At 44.0% G+C, this 23,642-nt stretch overlaps 3 protein-coding genes across 3 annotated transcripts in view; all 3 read right to left on the bottom strand.

Annotated features, from left to right (window-relative positions):
* ttc28 (tetratricopeptide repeat domain 28) overlaps window positions 1-825 on the bottom strand; it is a 45,309-nt gene extending 44,484 nt beyond the window's left edge. Inside the window, exon 1 of the mRNA XM_068753363.1 lies at window positions 796-825. Within this exon, the coding sequence (XP_068609464.1) occupies window positions 796-825 (30 nt within the window). The remainder of the gene's footprint in view (window positions 1-795) is intronic.
* A 507-nt stretch (window positions 826-1,332) lies between these two features.
* pla2g3 (phospholipase A2 group III) lies at window positions 1,333-5,690 on the bottom strand. The gene is made up of 7 exons (XM_068753305.1): window positions 5,165-5,690; window positions 4,214-4,346; window positions 4,002-4,136; window positions 3,369-3,715; window positions 3,165-3,297; window positions 2,485-2,595; window positions 1,333-1,899 (listed from the first exon to the last, which is right to left on the bottom strand). Exons 1-7 carry the CDS (start codon window positions 5,688-5,690, stop codon window positions 1,677-1,679), a joined length of 1,608 nt encoding a protein of 535 aa, XP_068609406.1. The 3' UTR covers window positions 1,333-1,676.
* Window positions 5,691-7,509: 1,819 nt separating this feature from the next.
* Window positions 7,510-14,492, bottom strand: rph3aa (rabphilin 3A homolog (mouse), a). Its single transcript, XM_068753364.1, has 15 exons — window positions 14,377-14,492; window positions 14,105-14,234; window positions 13,013-13,096; window positions 12,286-12,448; window positions 11,278-11,454; window positions 10,943-11,143; window positions 10,706-10,785; window positions 10,311-10,385; window positions 9,826-9,935; window positions 9,599-9,725; window positions 9,351-9,404; window positions 8,711-8,862; window positions 8,544-8,625; window positions 8,361-8,457; window positions 7,510-7,643 (listed from the first exon to the last, which is right to left on the bottom strand). Exons 1-15 carry the CDS (start codon window positions 14,490-14,492, stop codon window positions 7,510-7,512), a joined length of 1,782 nt encoding a protein of 593 aa, XP_068609465.1.
* Between the last annotated feature and the right edge of the window lie 9,150 nt (window positions 14,493-23,642).

Genomic DNA, 23,642 nt, shown 5'->3' with positions numbered 1-23,642 from the left:
CATCCCTGTGGTCTGTCCTAGCAGTATCATTATCAGGCAGGCTTTAATCACAGGCATCAACTAAAGGAGTGTCGGGATTCGGCTTGAAATTATAATTCAGTCTCTGATTCCAGCCTCTGTGTATTGATCTATTTATAGTTCTTGTTTATACCCCCCCCCCCCCCCCCACACACACACGTAGGTAAATAACAACAGCAATTGTTTATTTTGATTATCTTCTCTTAGTGTTCTTCAGTCTCTGTTACGGGCTTTCTGTAAATGTCGTGCGAAACACTGGGAGCAATTTAAACCAGATTTAAATCCATTATATGAGTTCACATGCGAGACTTGATTCAGGATCCGGGTTATATGTAGCTAAACTAAACACTTTAAATCATCCCCACTGCTTTTTTGATGAACAGATTAATCAGTAGTAGAATATTTCTTTTATTAATTTTTTTAATCTAAATTAGCTTCAAATATGACTCAACTCGTTCCAACCGTTTTAAGATAAATCCTGCTGGATATGAGCCGCCCACTGGAACCATTTCATCCTTTATTCCTCTAATCTATTGCACCTCAGCTCCACTAGTACTCAAACAGCCGTCCATCAATTATAAATATCATATTATGTACTTTACATTATTCTGAAAAAGGCTTTTTCTTTTTTTTTTTTTTTACAGAAAAGAAAACTTTTGAGTATTTCTACTCTGCAATGTTGCTACCATTACTGCAGTAGTCCGAGTACTTCTGCCACTCTTCTATTTGTTTGTGTTGTTTTTTGTCAGCCTCCTGCAGCTCCCAGTAAAGCCTTACCTTTTCCTTCCTGGTTCTGTGCTTTTCCATCTTGCGCTCTGCTAAATCCGGCAGCTCCAAACTTTCATCCACGCAGAAACACACGCGCACGGCTTGTCCAAACTTTCATCCACGCAGAAACACACGCGCACGGCCTGTCCACGGCCCGCTGCTGCGTTTACCTGTCGATTAAAGCGGACGAGCCCGCGCGTAAAGTCATCCAACGTTCTTCCTGGTGAAAATCCAAGCGGAGTCCGTGCGCCATGTTCCCGCAGCCGAGCTTCTCCACCCGTAGCGGAATCCGAGTCCGGCGAGAGGCGGGGATCCGGTCGGCTCCGCGGCCGCAGCCTTTCAGCAAGGCTTTAATTACCTCTCATGACGTCAGCGCGGAGTTGAGTTACCTGCCGGAGACTCGTTCCAGCTGAGCTTTTACGCAACGGTGGCGTCAAAGTGATCACAGCTGATCATTGTGTTATTTTGAACTTTTATTATGTTACCACAAACAAGCAAAAAAAACAATAAATACATCAATAAAATACGTAAAATGAAAACGACATTTAGAAAACTAGAACAAGGAATCATTTGTAGTTTTAGAAACAAGTGCTTTTGTGATGCGTAACGTCATTCATTCCCTGATTCATAAATAAATCTACTAAAACCATCGTCTTAATCCCATTATTTTAGTTTGACGGAGGAAATGTGATGAAAAGTGACATCATGAAGTAAAATATTGACGAGTAAAAGGTTTGTGGAGGTCAAAACTGATTTTGAAGGAAGGAAAGAGACTTAAATAATTTTGCATTGCATTTTACAATTCCAAAGTTCCTTATTGATTGATTGTTATTGATGTCCTTTGTCCTCTGTATTTAATATGAATCACTTTAACCCAGCACAAAGTTCAGTCAGACGAGCTCTCGCCGTCTCCCAGATTGACGGGACGTCCTGCTGAATTTTGCTCGGACCATCCTGAGACACACTTTGCGAAGCCTGACCGTCCGGCGTGTCCTCTGGTCTGTCCTGACCTCCAGGCTGACCGCCTGTAGATGGCGCTGCACCTCCACGTCTCCGCTGCTGCTGCCGTGGTTGATCTGAGGAAGCTTTGCTCCTACCAGAATGGCTGCACAGCTGTTGAACATGAAGAACAGTTGAGTGCATGTAGTCGAGCTTTTATTTAAGCACCGGAGCATTAGTAGTCCGCAAATATCATTGTGTTACATTTATTTTAGAGCTATATAGTTAACAGGCTGAATAGGAGAGTGAGAGCGAGGATGAAGGGTGAGGGAGGGACACGAGAGTGGCTGGTGTTGGGGGGGGGGGGGGGGGGGGGACGATGCAAAGGACAGGGTGAAGTGGAGAAGGTTGGGTTGCTGTGGCGACCACTGACGGGACAAGCCAAATGTGCCGTAGTAGTAGAATGAGTCGGTAATAACTGATTTTTTTTAGTTCTGCTCTGCAACGGTGCATGAGAGGATCCAGAAGATCCATTCCTAAGTATCAGTCACAGGCATTTTACTACCAATGAGTACTTTTACTACCAATTTTAACATACAGTAAGTATAATTTGAATATGGGGATTATACTTAATGACTATTTTTCCATTAGTACAAATGATACGAGTGATTCTTTCCTACAAAATGCCTAAAAAAAAGCAGATAAATCCTGATGAATCTTTATGAATCTGAACGCTGCGTCTGTGTTTTTTGTTCTTACATTTTGCCCGTCGTGCAGTCCTGAGGCAGGAAGCAGGTCGAAGACAAGTGTCCCAGCATTACAGACTGCACAATGGTCAGTTGTCTTTGTCGAGCCAGCGTCTGGAATAATCTGGTGTGACAGACAAAAAACAAAAAGACAAAAAAAAACGTCAGAGGCCGACAAACGTGCCAAAAACACCAAACCAAACACGGCAGATGGAGCGAAAGGAAAGCCGGATGGCGAGACAGTGTGCAAACATGACATTACAATAACGTCCAAGGCCGTAACGCTGGCATGTGGGCAGGTTCTGGGAACGGACTCTTGTGTAACAGTCTGGACACACGGCGCTTGTGGCCTACTTCAATGGTTTGGAAAAATCTTTTTTTAAAACATTGTGATTTAATTTTGTCAGGGAATATTAACGAGAGATTGATGGGGGAAAAAATCTGACATTCTTAGGGAGTTTATTACCCAAGAGATTCTGGACCCTCAGACCCTGCAGGTGAATGAGTGCGATTACGATTATGAGATTGAAAGGAGGTGTAAAATAGAGAAAAGTGTTTGTGTTTTTAGTGTCGCTTTTATTCCGACTCCTTAATAATCATTTTAAATGAATAAGGGGGAAAAATATATTGATTGATTGTGTGAAATAAGCAAATTTATGCAATCTAGTTTGGATTGCAGGCTCGCTTATTTACCTGCTGGTACAGTTGCAGTGGTACAGCGTCGTGGCATCCGGGTTGTTCAGGCCGTATCTGGTGTGCAGGGGGAGGATCTTGTTCCTGCACTGATCCAGGTCCTTGAACGCATCACACGACAGCTTCATCTCTGCTGAGGAGAGAAGCGTTATGTTACATGTTCAGCAGAAACGTGAGCGGATAAGCTGTAGAAACGCGAATGACCTGCGACATCAGCGTCGACCAGAGTCTGGTTTCTGGACGATGCCGTGCTCTGCTGATGAGCTCTGTCCTCAGATACTGGACCTGGACTTCCCTCTGGGGTGTTTGAAGCTGTGGAGACGGCCATGCTGGAACCAGTGAGCGTGGAGGGAGAGTAGTGGGTTAAAGGCGTAGGGACTGTGGACGCTGCAGCAGCGATGGCGAGGCCCCCCGGGTGTGACCCGCAGTCCTCTGTGGGAATGGTACTGTTGGTGATGCAGCCGGTACTGTTGGCACGTGTTGGAGTGGAAGACTCGTACGCCGTTGGTGGATGGACCTTAGCATATAGAACCGGTTTAATCTCTTTACACCTGTAAATCAAAACAGGTTGAAATCATTGAATTGCCATTTTTGGAAATACTTTTAGTCACTTTTTGATGAGAAATAGATCAAAGAACTGACCGGCATGCTAGAATAGCTAATAATCCAACAATGGATGGATGAATCTCAGAGATAAACCAAAACCCTGAAAGACTAAAGTAGATTCTACTCTGGCAAAAAAAAAAAGTTTTTTAAATAAGCTGCTTGTTTATTTCTTTTCGTGCTAAAAACCTTCCCGCAGTGTAGTGTTCTGAAATAAATGACAGTTCCACGTACATCCCGAACCAGTTCCTCTGTACACACTTGTCTCGGTGGGCGAACTCAAAGCAGTGCACCTTCAGCAGGTTGAAGAAGGTGTATCCCACCATGTCAGAGATGCTGTCGTTGGCCTCCTTTAGACATTTGTAGAACCTGTTGAACGCAACAAGTCAGCTCAAACACCCTGCCGTTATTTACCGAGTGGGGCGGCTGAAGCTCTGATTCCCCACCTGCTGTCACATTCGCAGTGAGACATGGTGAAGATGTTGCTGTTGAAGACCCCGAAGTCTGAGCGAAAGGACAAGATGGTGTGCTTGCAGTGGTCGTGTTCACGGCAACAGCTGTCTGTGTCCGTGAAAACCCCTGCAACAGGTTACAGGATTACAGAGTTGCATCATGGGAAATGTGGTATCCCCTGATTTCCAGGACTAATAGTCAGATAGTTTCTCTTTGGTTCAAATCAAGTTGGGGGTTTTTTTGGGGCGTGTTTTGTTTACTTTTGGAGGTAAAGTGAGTTTTTAAGAGCTTCAAGCACAAAGTATAGAAGCTTTATATTGCATTTGTTTATGTTCTGCTGTTGTGATCTGTTAAAAAAACACTTTACATTTATTTCTTGTGTTGAACTTTATAATAGTATAGGTCAAGAACATGTAAATAAAATTATTAACTAAGATAGACAGTATGTGATCCATCACCCCTGGCAATCAGAAGGAATTTCCTTGTGGGTCAGCCATTGAAATCAGGTTGGAGACCCTGGGGGGGGGGGGGGGGGGGCTGGACGGATTATATATCTGACCTGGGAATGCCTTGGGAAGAGCTGGAGAGCATTACCAAGGACAGGGACATCTGGAATACCCTACTAAGCATGTTGCCCCCTCAGACTGACCCCGGATAACAGGAAGAAAATGGCGGGTTGGATGAGAAAGGTTGAAAGAATGAGTATCTGAAGAATTCAATTTTCCACCTGATAACATCCATGCCTCTGTTTTTGGTCTGGATTCACCCCTGAACAGGATTTACTTTACTGACTACCTCTTCCCACTTGTGTGACATTCCATATCACGAATCAAATAAGAAAAAATAAGTATACATATTTGTGTTGTTTCCATTCACCCATCAGCCTGCATTGGGAAATGTTTTTCTCTTAAAGTTAATGCACATAAAATATAGAACCAACCTACCTAAATCTTCATTTGATGGCGCCTTGTCTCCAGAACCGCACCACAGAGTCCCCGGCATAATGAAACGCTTCACACGCTGAAGGCTGCTGACCTCCGACCTCTCAACTTCATCTCGTGGATCCTCCCGCGGTGAAACACCCACGCTCCTCACCGACCTCTTTCCCGTGCGCTCCGCGTCCCCCGCGAAATATGGAGACTTCACAGAGACGCACAGATCCTCATCCTCAAACACGGAATCGGAATTTTCATCTGGAGTATCAGAAAACTCGTCGGCGCGCTCCCGGCATAGAGAGAGATAGTTCTGGATCAGCGACGCGTCGTCGCTCCACGCGCAGCCGAGCGGAGCGCGCCGCCCGGACCGGGAGCCGTGGTAGAGCCGTGGGGCCGGGGAGGTCTGGAGAAACATGTAGTGCACTTCTTCCGTGCGTAAAACCTTCTTCCACGCGCAGAGGATGGAGGCTTCTGCAGCCCACCGTGTCAGGAGTGATAAAAAGAGAGTGAAGAGAAGCGGAGAGACGCGCGTCATGGCGGCGCGTCGGAACAGCTGCTTGCGTAAAGAGAAGTAAAGAGACAGCTGGCCTGAAAACGAATCCGCGCCGCACTCGCGGCAGATTAACAGACTGACGCAATTCTGGTCATTTTTAAATGACAAGGGGAGGAGGCGCGCCGGATCCAAAATAAACACAACGAAATCAGAGTCACGTGACCTATCAGTTGCGTTTAAATATCGATTAGCACACGGACTCCCCACAAACTAGTTTATCAGTATGTAAAATGTGACCAAACTCTCTGCACGTGGTTAGAAAGACTATTTTTGTTTCAATAGTTTTTTTGTTTTTTTTTGTCACTCACAGCACAAACCTGAAGCCAGCAGTCCCCTGATAGGTTGACACCCCCCCCCCCCCCCCCCCCCCCCCCATCATGTGACCTCTCTGCGTCCCGGCAACCTGTTCCTGGAATCTGGACGTCGGGTATTAAGGAGTCGGAACGTCTTTATTACACCTGTTGTGTTTTTGCCTGCGTTTATTTGTCTCTCTGTCTGCATGTTAGCAAAATAACTTAAAAACTTTCTGGACCGATCTTGTTGAAATTTTCAGAAAATGTTGGGAATGTTACCGGGAGCAGATGATCAACTTTTGGAAGACGACCCAGAAGAGATTCCTGGATTGTGGATTTCCTTGAATTTTTCATTAATATTGCTGGAAATGGAGCTTCAAAATGTGTTCTTCAATATCTCGGTTGATTGTTGACTAATGTTTACGGAATATGACACAGTTTCTATCTTACCACCAGAAAATTCTTTCAGGATCGGATCCGGATTGTTGATTTCAGCTTCAGTAAAATGTGTGTATTTGCTTTAGTTAAAGAAACTCGCATAACTTGCATGTTGCTCAGTGCCATTCTGTTCTGCCGTTTAACGTGCGGTGGAATCAGCTCGCTTTTCAGAGTGAACCAAGTCCATAAACCTTTACCCATATGGACCGTATTATCAGAAGAAACCAAAGTTCACTAAATTCTCAGCTGTGTGTTCCTCGCCGGCTGATTGGCTCAAACCTCGCCTGATTGAAACAAAGTTTTCTGCCATGTCACAAAGCAGGAAGTGTCACGATATCTTTATTTATTGTCCGCCACGTGTGCGTGTGTGTGTGTGTGTGCTACAATATGAGTTCAGACATGCATCAATATAAACACAAAAACGATGAATCACTAGAGCAGATCCGATGGCCGGGCATCTCACACACATCGATCAAATCCATCTCTGGAGGGAAGCATTAATATGTGTCGTTCATAATAATGTCATGCAGAAGCATTTTTGGGCATTTGGATTCCTGCAGAAGAAACGGAGCGAGGTCACGCTGGAAGGAACGAAGACGGCGACGCGTCATCTGGATCGGAAAGAAAATGCATCTCACGGCAACAACAAAAAAAAGGGGGGGTTTGTTCACATTGGGTCCCTTTTCCTATATGGAATATATGCATAGTGCACAGCGATGATTACACTAATGCAAGTAAACACCAACACGGATGATCTCATACCAGCATGGATCGACATGGAGACAAGCGGTCATAGACAGAAAGCTGGGAATTTCCTCAATTCATCCACCTTGATGATGATTACAGGGTTTAATCGGCTCCATAAAAATGTGAGCTGCTCTTTCAATCAATACAGCATGTCAGAGGAGGTTTATTCAGAGTGTGATAGGAAAAGAGCCCCGGGGTCAGCGCTGGTGTTCGCGGCCCCAAAAGGACGTAGCACTGGGTCAAACTAGAACAAGAGGATAACAGCAGTCCACCAAAGAGGAGCGGATCCACAGGGAGAACAACACACAGACCAGGGAAAGACACTAATCATCAAACTGGAGGGTGTTGTCGTTCAGCAGAACATGCCAGCGCTCGATCTTCTCGTCCTTGTTCTTCAGGCATTCGTACCAGTGCTTCAGACACTCGCCTTTAGCCTGGATGCCTAACTGGCATCCTCCTGCAGGCAGACGGGGAAAGTGAAGCGTTAATCCTGTGCTTTACAGCTAACGTTCTATCACAAGCGTCAGTCCCACTTGGCTTTCGGTGTCTTTTGCTCCATCCAGAGGTGTTTCATCTGGGGATAAATTTGAGGTTTGATTTGCCTCTTTAACCGACTTGCATTCTGTCATCGCCGCTTCAACACCTGACTTATCCTGATTGGTTAGTTGCGGGTGACGTCATGATGAAATGGAGGACTGAGGAGGAGTTTTCTTTCATATGAATGACTTTCTCTTTCAAATGTTAACCTGACACAACTTGGCATTTCACTCTATTTACTCTGATAGAAGTCGATTTTATTTGTCAGCAGACTAAAGGTTGAACATCTGCAGCTGCTTTCATTTTACAATAAACCCAATGACAGGACACAATGTGAGTTGAGTGATGTATAATTCTACACGTGGATGATAGAATAGTCACATTTCATTTAATTCACAAATTCAGATTTAAGTATTTAAGCAGTTAAGACCCATCTCCTAGATGTTAAGAAGAAGAAAATAGATCCGTAGCTGGAGCGTTAATGTACGGTCATTTTTAGATCAGTTTGTAGGGATAAATTCAAATAACACCTCAGCTCATCAGAGCAGTATCACAAAAAAATAGTGAAGATACCAAGAAGACGACTGACCGGATTACAAGAAATCTAAGATAGCTGTGAAACATTTACAACTCTTACCAATGAAATCGTTGAATTTTCCCATATCGTAGTCCCAGACTGAGATGTTGAGGGTTTTCTTGGCCAGCTCGCCGTGTTTTACGTCATAACCGAACTCCTGAAACGCAGCGAAACGAGATGATGACGAAATCACGCGGACAAGCAGAGGGATGCTACAGTTCAGAAGGGCGGGAGGACACCGACCTCGTTAAACTCTGGATTGAGGGTCTTCTTTTTGATCTGTGTTTTGTTCTTCGCTTTCTTCCCCATGTCTGGCTTCAGACATCTGCGGCACAGGAGAATCGACTACAATGCAACGAAGCTTCACGAAATCCATTCCAGATGAGGAAGAGGAGGGTCGGAGCACGTACATTTTGACGAAGGGGTCGGAGTATCCGTTGGAGTCCATGGCGGCCAGGTGAGCACAGCGGACCACGCCCACGATCAGACGGCTCTGCTGACTGTCGTACGTCAGTGACACGAGGATGCGCCCCCTCTCATCCGAGTGCTCAGCTTCATTCAGCTGCACGCAGTAATGAAGTACTCCATTACAGTAATCCTACTACTCTGTTCCTCGTGAGCAGATTATATAGTGATTATTCTAATATCTACGAGTGGAGGACTGTCTTTATGTACAACATGATCTTAATGTACACATTTTATAATAGCGTTAACTTACATTGTTACAGTACATTAATAGAAAAGCACGCAGAGAGCGCAGACCTCCACCAAGCAGCTCATTCCCCTCCGAATTGGATTTACACCGTCCACATGATGTAAATAGATGTACAGTTTCTTTCCTCAAGATCCATCCAGCAGTTTTTCCCACCCTGCATCATTGTGCCAAATTCCATAAACATCGGTCAATAATAAACCGAGATATTAAGGAACAAATTTGGAAGCTCCCTTTACTGCAACGTTATCAATAATTTCAAAGTGACCCATAATCCAGCATCTCTTCTGAATCATCACCAAAATGCGCCATTTAAAATGTCTTTCCGAGGGTCTTACATCCTCCTCATAGAGAGCCATGCCACGAGATTGTCCTCCAACAGCCTTCTTCACCTGTGAAAAGACAAATCCAAGGATAATCCTTATCATACAGCCTGCAGCCAGTTAGCTTAGCATAGCTAAAGACTGGAAATCGTAGCCTTCATGCATCAAGCCTAATGCGCATTAATGAATGCCTTATAACTCTTACGTTTTTATATAACAAAATGCTAACTTTTGGCACATCAGAAATGTCCGTGTGGTTTTACCGGGATCACTCGCTCTAAACAAACACTGAAGTTCTTCTTCTGGTCGAACTTGAGCTTCTTCAGAGCCACTCGCGTCTCTCCTATGAATTCATTATGTCCAAACTTGTCCTCGTCGCTCACCGACAGCCTGTCGGCAGACAACGGACACAGACCTTTGACCTTCCTGACCTTTGACCTTCCCGTGACTGATACGGCCCTCGGTGGGAGCTACGCTAGCCCGTTCTTACCGGAGAGTTTTGCGCGCCATTTCTTCATCGGTGATTCCATGATAGACCAGCGTCTCGTTCCACGCCGGGTTCAGGGTGTTCTTCAGGGTTTTGGTGCGAAGCTTGTTCGACTGAGGAGGAGGAGTAAGCGCGAGAGACGATGACAAAGACATGTCATGTTGACGTTATGATGAACAGATGCTCCTTCAATGCATCAAACTGCTTGTTTGTGTTCGCCTCAGCCTCAACCCTCCAGAACGAGACAGATATATTTCTCAGGCGTTGATGGAGATGAAGGGGAGCGTAAATAAGGGTTGAATTAATGCGGTCAGAAAAAGATCCGGTGCAAAAGTGTCCTCTTTCAGAAGGTTAAGTCAGCAAACGGTTTGCTAATGAGATCGGCGTTTGGACGGACAAGTTCGTCCCTGAAGTCTGACGGGTGGAGAAAACCAAACAGATTCATGGATGTTGTTTTCTAAATCATCATCTAATTGACATCATTGTACCTTACTGGCTCCTGGTAGGAGGTGCAGCTTAACATACGGGTCAGCAAGTCCATTTGAGTCCATTGGCTTTAAACCCTTAAAAGACATAAACATAAAGGGTTCGTGATTGGTCGGGATCAGGATGAGATGAAAGCGTCCCTAAAAACAGCTCTTCTTCGTGTTTGTTGCATGATTAATCCTGCCTCATTTTGTTTCATCTCATTCCCGTTTTCAAATGCTAAACTGTCTGGTCTATTTCTCATCTGCCCGCCTCCCATTACCTCATCTGGACTGTCTCATATCGTCTCGCCTCGCCTTTCCTTGTCCTGTCCTATCTCACTTTGCCTCGACTCTTCCGTCCCATCTCGTCTCGTTTATTCCCGTCGCGTCTCATCTGGTCTCCTCTTATCTCTTACCTTGGCTTTAACAATGCAGCAGTGAAGGGCGTGGCTTTGCTGCTCGTAAAGGAGACTAAACTCCAGAGATCCCAAAGTGGCTGCAATAATAAAGACACAGAAACACATCAGACGTCTGCTTTCCATTGCTTGACTCCTATTGGATGAACTTGGATAAACACTGATTTGCTACTCTCATGCTAACTCCTTTCACAGATGTCGCCTCCTTCTACAAACGAGAGGAGAAAACCGTCTTACTGGCGTCATCCGAGTCGTAGTCGTCCTCCTCCTCTGTCCGATGCGGTGGGGGGCTGTTGACCACCGGGTTACCAGGTGGAATATTTCTGGTCGCAGGTACACGTGCGCTACAGGTGACAGGTTGTCTTTCCTCCTGCACAGGTGGACGAGGCGCCGTCTCATCTCTCTCTGAGCTTTTGTTTTCCACATTTGCAGCCAGAGCTGGAGACACGACGATGCAAAAAAAAAAATTAGCAGCTAATTTAACATCCGAAGCATAAATGTTGACGTGAAATCTTTTGAAAGCCGCCCTCTGGGTTTGGGATTATTCTTAGAAGGAGCAAGCGTGACATCACCTGAGGCGGAGGCGGCCTGCTGTGCGTTTGCTCGAGGTGGTTTGGAGGCTAACGCTTGTGTCTCAGTCTTCATTACCGCCGCTGGAGACGACTCGGTGTCATTATAGCTGTCAGCTGTTCTTGCTGTCTGCTCCCATCGTTGTGACGGGCAGGACCGCTGCTGCTGCTGCTGCGGCTCTGGGGACACACAAGAACGTCCCTGTTACAACAGGCACAGCTAACTAGTGTAGCGCTTTACCGAGGCCAAAAAGGTCCTAATCCCGTCTCCATAACACAATAGAATCCATCCTGCTCCACAAGTTTGATTAAAAAGGTAAAATGAATTAAAGAAAGATAAGTTAAGGAAACATCCTGGCATTATATCACACATTATATCAGTGAAAATGTCAAACTGAAGCCTCCTGACTGAGAGGGTTTCCTGTTTGCTTCCTTAATGTTCAGGTTAAAGCACAAAATGCAGCAGCCAGTTTGGAGTCAGGGTGACATTCTGAGTTTGGTGCCATCCGTCCTGTAACGCCATCAGACACTCGTGTCCTGCAGGCAAGTGCGTCGCCGATCGTGTCCTAATGAGACATGAATAATTTGCCATTTGGGATGAGCAGTTTGTCTTTACAGTGTGTGGCTGTACAATGAATACTGATACGACTGCTACGAATCAAAACTGTGCCCCCTAACTGGAGTTAAGATAACGGCACACTGAATATAGATTTTAATGTCGCGACAAAGAAAATCAAAGTGTTTCTGCTGTTATTAAATATTTAAGTGAAGCAATTTTTATATGATTCCATCCAGATAAAAAGAGCAAATGCTTTTTATATGTGCACATACCGGTACTTCATTTTTAAAACATTATGAACTATTCAATCACCTGGTATAGTTCCAATTAATATGATCAAAACCTTTATTGATCTCAAGACGTCCCATAAATCAACTTGTGGAATGTTTATAAAAGTCACTGATGCGTCCGATTTCAGATTCAGAACCGTTTTTACTTCTTTGTGTAGCTACCATGCTGCTGAAGATGTGCAGCAGGTTCCTGCGATCCACTGAGGCCCCCGGCAGCCCAATCGTTCTCTATGCTGGACTGTCGAGGTCTGGACAGAGGGAGGGGGGACGGCAGACCCTCCTGGTTCCGTCCCTTGGAGAACCAGGCCCCTGAACGCTTCTGGACCTGCAGGGACGCAGCTTCTGTCAATGCTCAGAGGTGAGACGATTCAACACAACAACCAACTGATCTCAGGTCTGCAAGCACAGATGCACACAAGTGAGAAGCCCCTGGTGGCTAAACAAGGAACTGCATGTTAGTCATTCTGTCTGCTGAAAATAAAATAGTGAATGTGGTCCATCTTCCTTTGTGTGTTTGTGATTGTTTTGTGGTAAATAGCTTGAAAGATGCAAGGCCCTTTAAATTAAATCAAAGCCATCCATATCTGATCACTGCGTCAATCCTTCACCATCATCATCATGACTATTTCTGTGGTTTATAGTAATCACAATGTTACATTAATTATTCTGAACTCAGTAAGTGAAATCACTTACCTTTTACTCATTTGGAATATTTTAGTGAGTATCTATGGAAGGTAATTTTCCAGGTTGCTGGACAGTGAAATGCAATTTATGAGAGTCTAATAGCATATAAATGATTGATATTTGGAGAAAAGCTCATTTTCTCTCCAAAAGGATGACATAATGGCATTGTCCTCCTCCTCCTCCTCCTCCTCCTCCTCCTCCTCACCTCTTGATCTTCATTGCAGATCCTGCACAGCCACGCCGGACACATCCTGCTGTTGCTCCGAATCCCACATTTGCTGCAAATGTGCTGATAAAGATGCAAATGCATGCATAAGATGCGCAGATGCAGAATCATGCACAGATTTAGTCCTTGATGACAGGTGCACAGACTAGAGCACACATAATTTTACAGTTCAGAGAGCATGGACCTCCTACTCATTTACTGAGATCAACAAGCAGCAGCATGTCAAGATTAAGACCGGGAAACACGCAGCGTATGTCAAAGCGAGTTAGCATATGGCCCACTGTGTTTTTATCATCGTAGGAAACTTAGCAATCCTGTTTGTGTCCTATCCTCTGGGAATGACTGTGTTTGTTTTCCGATACTGTGGAACCCATTTAGCAACAATATGAAGAAATAGAAATCCTGTAAGTCATTGTAATGACAGAGATTTCAAAATAATGACAATATTTCTCAATAATATTGATTTAATATCTCAAAACAATGAAAAACCTTCTCATAATAATAAAACAATCTCAAAATAACTAATTAGTATCTCTAACTAAAGTAAAGTAATCTTAAATAACAGGTTTGTATCTTGTAATAACCCCTGAACTCGCAAACTACAGATTTAGTATATCAGAAGACTAAAAGATAATAACAAATTAATATTTCAGAATAATTCAGATAGAGAAAAATCCTCAGAATGAGGAATAAGCATCTCAAAATAATGACTGTATACTAACAAAACTAATGACCTTTTGCACCAAAATAATTTAGTAATATTCCAAAATAGTAACTTATTATTTCAAAATAAATGAGATAATGAGAAGCATTCTCAGATTAAGGAATGAGTGTCTCAAAACGGTTTGAATAATGATCTATAGCTCAAAACAATAATTCATTATCTCAAAATACACACTATTTCAAAATGATTTCTTAATGCAGCAAAAATAAAGATTGCATTTTATTTCACTTTGATATCCCCAGTCATTATTTTGAGAACATATCTCATTGTTTTGAGGGATTAACTCATTTTGTGAGATATTAGCTGGCTGTAATGAGCTTCCACAGGGTGCAGCGACGTCCACAGACCTTTTTGCACTGCACACAGAGGACTGCTGTGACCCCCTGCGGTCCAAAAGACGACCCACACAACAGGCAATGCGAGTGTCCATCGCCACACGCTGTCTTCTTGATGTTATCCAGCCGACTGGAAAGACGCCTGGGAACTCATGGGAATAAATGTGAGCACAGACATAAAGTTGGCACAGTTTTTACACTGAATATCCTCCAGATCAGCGAGCATCTGCGTGAGGTTGACTGATGCCATTCTCAGTTCGAGACACCAGAGTTTCCCTTCTCACCCGATCCGCTCCTGCTCCATGGTTTCCATCATGGCTGCGCGAGCCAGGACGCTGTTGATGACCTCCTTCTCCTCATCCGTGAGCTCCTCTCCTGGAGGGAATCCAGACCCATTCATCGTCCACCTAATCCTGACCGCAAAACGTGCACAATCACACACAAAGGAGACGCACAAAGCGTAAGTGGCATGCAAAATTAAAAGCGCAACTCAAACAAAAGGCCAGTAAGTCGAGAATATGCATCGGTAAGGAGGTCGAGACACTAAACTTTAAAGACAAGAGCGCAGCTGGAAAGATTTTGGACTGCAGAGCATGCGAGGGGGTTACGTGATAACTTAAAAATACATTTCTGAGCTGCGAAAAAGTGATCACCTGACAGAGTATGTCGTGCATTTATTCATGCAGCTCAAACTACAGGCCTGGGGCCCAAACCTGACTGGCAGATAACTTCATACAGCCCCATAACTTAGTTTACACGGCCGTATCCAGGCGTTTAAGCCCCGGGTGGCCCGAGAACATACAGTACATCGGAAAAATTATTTCTGATGTGTACTTTAATTACCAGCATTACAGTGTGATAAATAATCACGTTATTTTTACAATAAATAAAAGTTAAGATAAAATGTATTTTTGGAGGTGGGAGAACCCGGAGAAACCCCAAGCAGACACGAGGAGAACATACACACTCCCCACAGATGGGAATTGAACCATTACGCCAACCGTGCCACCCATCGGATGAACAGCAGTTTCTATTTTGGTACACAAAAGAAACAAAAACGAGTCTTATGGCTCCTTCTGCGTCTTTATTCTTCTCGTCTGCAGGAGCGTGTGTGTTTACGTGGAATCTGCCGAGTTGTGACTCACAAGCTGGAATTATCGGCCATTTCTGAATGTTTCCTTTCCCGACTGACCCCACCTTTCTTTCTCCGTCCAAACACTCCATCACACTCAAAGGCATCACTTTGTCCGCTGGCGATAGGTAGTGACGCCTGACATTTTGCACGCACGGGGAACAGCGAGGAAAAAGACGAAGAAAGACGAAGATTTAGCGTTGGACACAGCTCGTACCTCCGTTAGGCAAGTTAAGAGTGAAGCAATGACTTTAGCAGATCAGGTTGGCGAGCTCGTCCGTCCATTACAAATGGATGCTCGAAATAGAGAATAGAATGTTCTTACTACAGAAAGGAAAATGCATTCATTAGTGCCAACTGTTCCAGCAGCCTGGTTGGACTAGAGGCGAGAAGTTTAGGTCATGCTTTCCCTCTTAATGTTTTTGTCGAGCGATAATGAGTGCATTTCCCTGCAGTGAGCGGTTCTTCAGGCGTGCACAATGCAGGCCGAACCTCAGTGGCGCGTTACAGCGAACAGCTTTGTTTGCCATCGTCAGCAGTCAGTCTCAATTAGCGCCCCGGTTGTAGAGCAGCTGTGCACGATCGCGGCGTCTGTGCAGCCGGACATGACCGGCAGACGTTGGGGAATTTAACACAGCCAGCAGCGCTGGTAGAGCAGTAGGTGTGCTAGAGCTGAAAGAAATCATGGCTAATCAAATTAGCTCATGTCAGACGTGTTAAAGCAACCGAACAGATGATGAAATCTCCTGCAGCCGTGTCTTACAGGCAGAATAATGTGTTTAAACAGAACTCTACAGTCAAAATGCTAATATGATAACAATGATGACGCAAAAATATGCTTATTATGGATGTCTGAACCAAAATTTTATGACAGTTCATTCAATACTTATTTATCGGTGGAGTCGAGAAAACAAAAAAAAAGTTACAGTTCCTCCCTTTTTCCAGCCGTATCCCAAAATTCACCAGTTCCATCTTTGGGACAATAATGACTCCTCCACCTTATTTCATGGTAATCCATGAAGCAGTTTATATGTCATCCAGAAGTCCTGTCAAACAGTCCTGTCCTGCCACATGCAGCATGAATTGACTATTGAGCACCGCTGATTTACAGCAGATCAATGGAGCTCTGCGGCAGGACATGACGCTCATATCTGATTCTCAATGTCATCCACTGAAGTGGACACAACTGCTTACACATGACAGCCTATCAATATTATCCTCGTATCACAGCGCAGCCTCTAACAGAGTCTGCAGCGCTGCACTGATCTGACAGAGCCGTGCATAAATATGGACCACCAGTGTGGAAGATTCCATTCGTTCAGTTCTGGAGCGCTTTTATTTCTGTTGGTGACAATAAATAGGTTAATGAGATTACATGATTGGAGGCATCGAATGCACTAATCCAGGATTTATCTCAGACCAACGCGATGGACAGGAGAGCTGAGACTGAAACGCTGAAGGGGTGTTCCATCCATCTCACGGAGCAAGCAGCTCATTGATCTTTACCACTGGATGATAGGAGGAGGGGGGGTTAAACAAGAAAGTTTAAATAAAGTTTGGAAAAATCCACCAAACTTTAGATCCTTCCTCGGCTCGTTATTTCCACCAAAAGGACAAAATGCACTAAAAAACATACAGCAACCTCCTATAAGAGGATTTTAGAGAGACAAACATGCAATACTGTCTGTTTTCTAGTAGAGTCTGTTCAAATACGTCACTGATAAACCACAGAATTATTTAAAGTAAGGCTGAACAGTCAACAAGGGTCTTATCTCATCTGTCCCTACTGTTAAACTCCCTCCCTCCCCCCTTCCTCCCCCCCATCAACCGTCTGATGAGGTTCTGTAGTTCTAAGCATCCTTTGACAACGTGTGTGGCTTTGGCCCCATTTCTCTGACACTACTGGATTTGAAAAGGACACATCAGAACTGCATTCATGATGTGTGTGTGTGTGTGGGGGGGGGGGGGTGATGTGGTTTCCCGCGAGCATCATTTGAAAAGGCCACGTCAAGGACGTGTCACCACGTGAGGCCTGGCGTGATTTAAATCTGCTCCATAGCTCCAGTTGACCGATGGGGTGGAACGGCCTCCAGGGAGACGGGGTGGTCCACGCATGAACCAAGTAGGATGAGATTCTCCATGGTAACCAGTTGATGCATCCTTATGACATCAGAGATGCTCAGATCCCCGGGGTGAAGTGAGATTATAATCCTGATTTCCATCATGACATCTAAAGTGAAAATATGTAGCGCGTCACAATGGTTCAGATCATCCCAAGCGGTCCATCCCAGCTGACCTTGAGTGGGGGGTGTGGTTCTCCCTCGTTGTTGACTGTCGCGCTCACGCAGGACCTGTCGCCCTCGGAGAGTAGCCCAGAGAAGTCCATTACGTGTTGACGTGACGTCAAAGAAACCCAGGCGCTTTAACTCCATGAGACTATGTGGGCCGATAAAGAGCTGCAGGGCCACACACACACACACACACACACACACACATGCACGCACGCGCACACACACACACACACTTATTCATGACAGCTCACAGCAAACACACATTGTGTATGTGCTGCAGGGAGGAAAACTCTGACAGTTTGCGTCATTCTTCTGTGTTTTCTGTGAAGTCTAGAGCCCCCCCCCCCGCCGCCGCCGCCGCCCTTCTTACCGGCTTTTATGTTTTAGAAGCAGAACACAATTGTGTTTACTTTAGTAGAAGACACTCCTTCACATCAACAAAAAGACGAGCAGTGAAAACGGGCTGTGATGAAGCGGCTGTTCCTCTTTAAACGCTATAATAAAACATCTCGGGGCGTAACTTCATACAACAATCATCTGTGACCTGAAAGAACCCAACAAACAGCATCTCAATGATTCTATCTGATTTAAAGTGCCACATCCAAGCATGCAGAGAAAGGCTGGCTCAGACTCCAGGATGATCGTCCCATTAAACCCTAGAAGGCAGGATTTCCGGGACAGAATAAAATGTTGCTTGAGGATACTGGATCAGTCTTAGGATTTACAAACGAGGTTCGTCATCTCCAGGTTCAGACAACCTCATCCTCTACAGCAGGAACATCCCGGTTATTTACGGTACACAGAACAATCCCAAACGCTCCTATCTGAATTAGACTGGAGCATTTCTGCAACCCAAGTGAGTCGTAATCCTACAGCCAAACTTCCTCACTCCTTTCCTTGCACTGACCCCACAGCTGCTCCTGCCACAACCATCCATCCATCCATCCATCCATCCGTCCACTGTGCCTCCTCACCCCCTACTCCACGGCCCCAGGCTTGTCAGCCCAGTGAGGAAGCAGCTTATGAAGCTTAGTTCTGCAAAGAAGCATCCCCACCTACTTTATCCCCCCCGCCTGATGACTCTGTGGGAATCATTAACCCTTGCATAGGCGCACACAAAACGCCTTTCTGATGACTCCTGGGTTCATCCGAGCACAGATTGAGGGGACTGAGGGCAGAGCTGCATTGACTATTTTAAATGCCAATCCCATTTTTAGTTGTTTAACGCTGTCTTCTACCCTGAGCCATTTTAGGCTAGCAAAATGTCCAGGAAGAAGGTGGGTCATGGGCCCCAGATTGAGAAGTAGATATTAGCATGCTATAAGCTAAAACAAGAGTACAAAATCCCCATGAAGCATCTGCGGGATCTGAAATCCATTTATCCCAATTCTTTCTCATTCCCTCCGTTTCTTTAACCAAAGGCAGAAAGATATTTAAAAAAAAAAGACAAACCGATGTAAGCGCGGTTACAGTTAGCAGCTTGTGGTTATTTGCATCCTGAGCATGACAGGAGTGATCTGTATGGCAACAGCAAACGCCCATATGGTGTGTGTGTGTGTGTGTGTGTGTGTGTGAATGCACCAGGGGCAACACTCAAGCTAAAGCCACTAAACTGAGCAAAACAAACTGCAAACCTCCAGCTGTCTCCCTCGCTTTCTGCCGGCGGTCTGCTTGTGTGTTTTTGGACCGGAGGAGCCGGTTGGCACATTGTCTGACTGTCAATGAGGAAGTCAGTCACAAGGGTCAAAACAGAGGTAGAATAATGAGGAGAGACGAGGCCAACGCGCGTCCTGCAAGAGGAAGATGTCGTCATTGACTGGAATTTCTTTTTATAAACTAAAATTTGATTCAGTCAAGTGATATCTGTTGAGATGTCGCAGTTTGCACATGTGCTCACGAGCAATCACAGCTCACATCCTCTATGACCAGAATATTTGAACGTGGAGTAAGTCAAAGTGAGCTCGATGAAGACAAACGAGACGACACAGGCTCGTCCTTCTGTCGGGACATCTTCGGGTGTCGTAGGCGCTTTTTCTACACTATTATGGTCTGGAAGAAATCACTCCCCTTCTTACGTCAGGAGGGGCAGATGTGCGTGCAGATGTGCGTTCTGCCCCTCCACGCTCTACAGGCATTTCCCCTGCATAAAGTTTATTTTTGTTCCGGCGTTCAAGGTTCATCTTTGTTTTGTCTAAGATAGATTTACAACATAAATCTTTGTCCAAGTTTAAAATCCTAATATCTCATTAAAAAAAAAACCTCAAACATCAAATGTGCGTGAACAATTCATGAATAGCCACAATAGTTCACATTTTGTGTGTTCAAAAATCATGTCAAATAGATTTTATGATTAAATATTTAATGGATTATTATTGTCTTTGGTAAAATAGCGGTTCCTTTTTTTTAATATAAGCATCATTGTTTAGACAATTCACTGCAACTTAACCGCTTCTTTGTTTCTCAGATATTTATGTCATTTTAAAACTCACCCGAAATAGAAAAGTTGAAACTAAAAAACAAAACCCTTGAATGTTATCGTCGTCCTTCACACTGGTATCAATGAATGGACAAATGTCTCACCTGTAGCTTTCAAACGGATGTCTTCCCTTCTTCAGCCACTTCACTCACACAGAAACGTTAACTCTGGCAGCAGCTCCGTCTTTGCATCCAGCATCCTCTCCGGTACTCTCCTCCTCACTGCCAGCCTCCTCGATGCACGCTCTAGTAAGAACCTCCCTCCACACCCCCGTCTCTCTCTCTCTTTAACCGAATCCGTCTACTCTCATCTCATCAGTGGAAGGCAAAATGGTGATGCCACCATTGCTGCAAAGTGCACTACAAAAAAAAAAAAAGGCTTAAAAGGGACGCACTGCAACTCCACAAATACTGGGCTCCTGACTAGGTTAGTTTAGGTTCAACTTTATTGTTACTTCACATGTACAAGATAACGAAAGGCAGTTTAGCATCTAACTAAAGGTCAATTATTAGACAGAATTATACAGGTTGGACACATTTAGAGTTGTTATGCACACAGATTTGGTGCTATATGAACATTCTATAAAGCTAGACACAAAATATGGGGTTATATAGAATAGAATAGCACTTTATTATCATTTCACACAGTGATGAGATGAAATTAAGTAGGCTCCGCACAGACAGAATATATAGATTCCTACCAGGCCACCGTAGCTCCCAGGATCACACACATACAGGCACGCCTCCACCGCGTTGAAGTGGACATTTTTTATTAGGACTTTGAAGAGCTTAGAGAAGAATAAAGGGAGCTCTGAGTCAACGCGTCTTCACGGGGAAAGGAGTCGGCTTGGGTGGTTCCGGCATCCGGTTAGGATTCTTCCAGGCAGCCGGGATGAGACCAAATCCCACTGGAGGGTTTGTGAATTGTATTTATGGCAAAACTGAATCAATGGGTGCGAGAAGTTCAAACAAGTTAATCAAGAGTAAGTTAAGGGTTAATTTACCTGAAATAAATGTTGTCATTTTGTGATTGATCACATGAGTGACTCTCATGACCCTTCAGAGGGGCCCGGCCCCTAGACCGGGACCACTGGTATGAACTGGCCAATGGTAAAATGCTGCTCTAACACTATTAACAGGCCAATAACAAAGTCATAATAATCACAGCCAAGACATTTAATTTAATGATATGGCAGAACTATATTTGACTGATATTTATTTTAAATGATATTCAATAAATATTTAAAATTACTGTAAATGAAATGACTTCCTCTTTATAATCGCTGCAGCCTCTTACATAATTTATTTTTTTTGGTGTTGTGGTTTCCTTGCTTCTCATTTAATCCCGCCTCTCCGCGTGCACGCAGTACAAAAGGCACCGTGCATTCACACGCACCATATGGGAATACTTTCTATTCCATCTATTTTTGAACCTTTACTTTGCCTCCAGCTGAACAGCTGCACTTATGCGCAATACAATACAAATCAAATGGGCCTGCTGCAAGGTGCAATTAGACACTGCAACGATTACGTAATTGTATTATTCAGCAAATGTAACCTGGAGTGAACCTGATGCTATTTTACATGAACAACAAAGGCTGTTACTGTCACACGCCGGGGGGGCGGGGGGGTGTCCACATGCAAAGTGCTTCCCCCTGTCAGAATTACAGCACAAGTTCTGTACAAACACAAACACTGATTAATCAGCTCCCAGTGGATCCAGTTCCTGCCTCCCAGGGTCGGGTTGGCCCTTTGTCGCCCTCTTTTGGCTTCTTCGTGTCTAATATTAATATCTTGGCCTCCAAATTAAAAAATGTTTTAACGCAATGTGAAGGATAATTTTTAGAATTTAAAAGAATATTAAACTTCTAGAAATAAACTAAAATTAAACTATTGTTAAACTAGAATTATGTTTAAAAAGTTCTGAATATTTTAATTAGTCAGAAACAATAGATTCAAGTCAACACAATGGGATGGATTTCTGACAGTGACACCGATTGTGCATCTCATTATTGGAGGAATTCATGAAAAATGTTAAAATATACTAGATTACATATATTCCTTCAGCCTCTATAATATAAATAACAGTCATGTGTATATATTTCTAAAAGCCATCATCTCAGCTGCTAGTGAAACATATAGCTTCATTTGTTCCTGACTTGCAGTTTAATAAAAGTCATCCTCAACAGAGGACAGACAGAAAATGCCTTCAGTGCTCCTGATCGGAACCAAACTTGAATTTAATTTAAGAAAATGGCCACATCAAATTGGTGTGGGGTTATGTGCCCCCCCCCCCCCATGGAGGTTTACGGTTCTCCTTTCAGATATTAATAAACACATTAAATGTTTCTCTGTCTCCTAGCTAAAGGTCATTGTGCTCTTTAAGCACTGAACTCTTCATTGTTGTCCCGAGTTTAGTAACTCTGACCCCCCCCCCCCCCCATTCAGTGCTTAAAGGTCTCCAGATGTGCTTTAATGGAATCATGATGAAACAGAGATAAAAGGTTTGAAAAAGGGGGTTGGTTAAAAGTGAATCTGAAGCTGCCTTGTTTCTTGCCTCAGCAACCATGAATTGATTTGATTTGTTCTGGTTTGAAATGTCTGTCTGAACTTGAAAGGCTCTTCTCGTGTTACCGGTGAACTGGTGAACATCACCAGACTCCCTTTTTTTAAAGAAAAATCACACCATTTGAAAGGATTTTCATTTTCTGAGTAAAAAAAAAAAGAGAAGTTCGAAGAACTGTAAATTCACCATTAAATCCAATAAGGAGTTGCTTTTTTATTTCAAATATCTTGAAATATCTTGATCTGTCATGGGTCTGCTGGAGCCGATCACCCTGACCGCTGCAACTCGTGGAAATCACCATCGCACCATAATAAATGAAAATGAAATTAAAATTAAATCAGATAAAAACAATTGTACACTTTGTAGCAGATCCAGGTAATAATCCAGGTGTGTTGTTTTAAAATGCATATTTGTAGAGGGGCGATCGTTTAACTGCTGTCCAATAAAACAGAGGTTTGTAGTTCGCTGAAGCCTCTCGGGTTCTAGTCTGAGCAACGAGGCGTCCAGAACCGGAATAATCCCGGGAATGAGATCCGCCAGCTGCTTCAGGAGAGATCACAAACTCCTGCTTTTGGAACAGATTTTTTGAAAGCATCACGACACTCAAGAGAAACGTTCACCTGGCAGTGCTAACTTTGGTTTTAAAGTCTACTAAAAAAAAAAAAAATCTCCAGAGAAACAAGAATCTCAATTTCTAATTTCTAATTAGTTCAAGGCCAACATCTCATTTGTACACCGAATCTCACGAAGGCTGAGAAGACAGAGTTCATCTGCCATTTATTGTTCAAAGTTAACATGGTTAAAAATCAGAGAACAGACCCCTTAACGCTTTGTGAGGCCCCTCTCTGAGTCACAGAGAAAGCTGGAGGAATATACATACAGTATATTTTATTGGCAAGTAGATATGTTTTTAGTAAGTACATTCTCCTCTACCGGGTACTCATGTACAATATACATGTTAAAAAATAGTTTGTTTGCATTGCGATCAGCGTTTTTCCTTTTGTTGTTCACATTTAACTGTTACAGCTTCTTGAATGGTGGCACTGCTTTTTTTCGTAGCTATCACATGATCGATGGAAAGCAGTT

This window comes from Brachionichthys hirsutus, chromosome 19 (genome assembly GCF_040956055.1).
Source record: "Brachionichthys hirsutus isolate HB-005 chromosome 19, CSIRO-AGI_Bhir_v1, whole genome shotgun sequence".
Classification (NCBI taxonomy): domain Eukaryota; kingdom Metazoa; phylum Chordata; class Actinopteri; order Lophiiformes; family Brachionichthyidae; genus Brachionichthys; species Brachionichthys hirsutus.
Note: the sequence above shows the minus strand (reverse complement) of the source record. Positions and strands in the feature narration are given on the sequence as shown.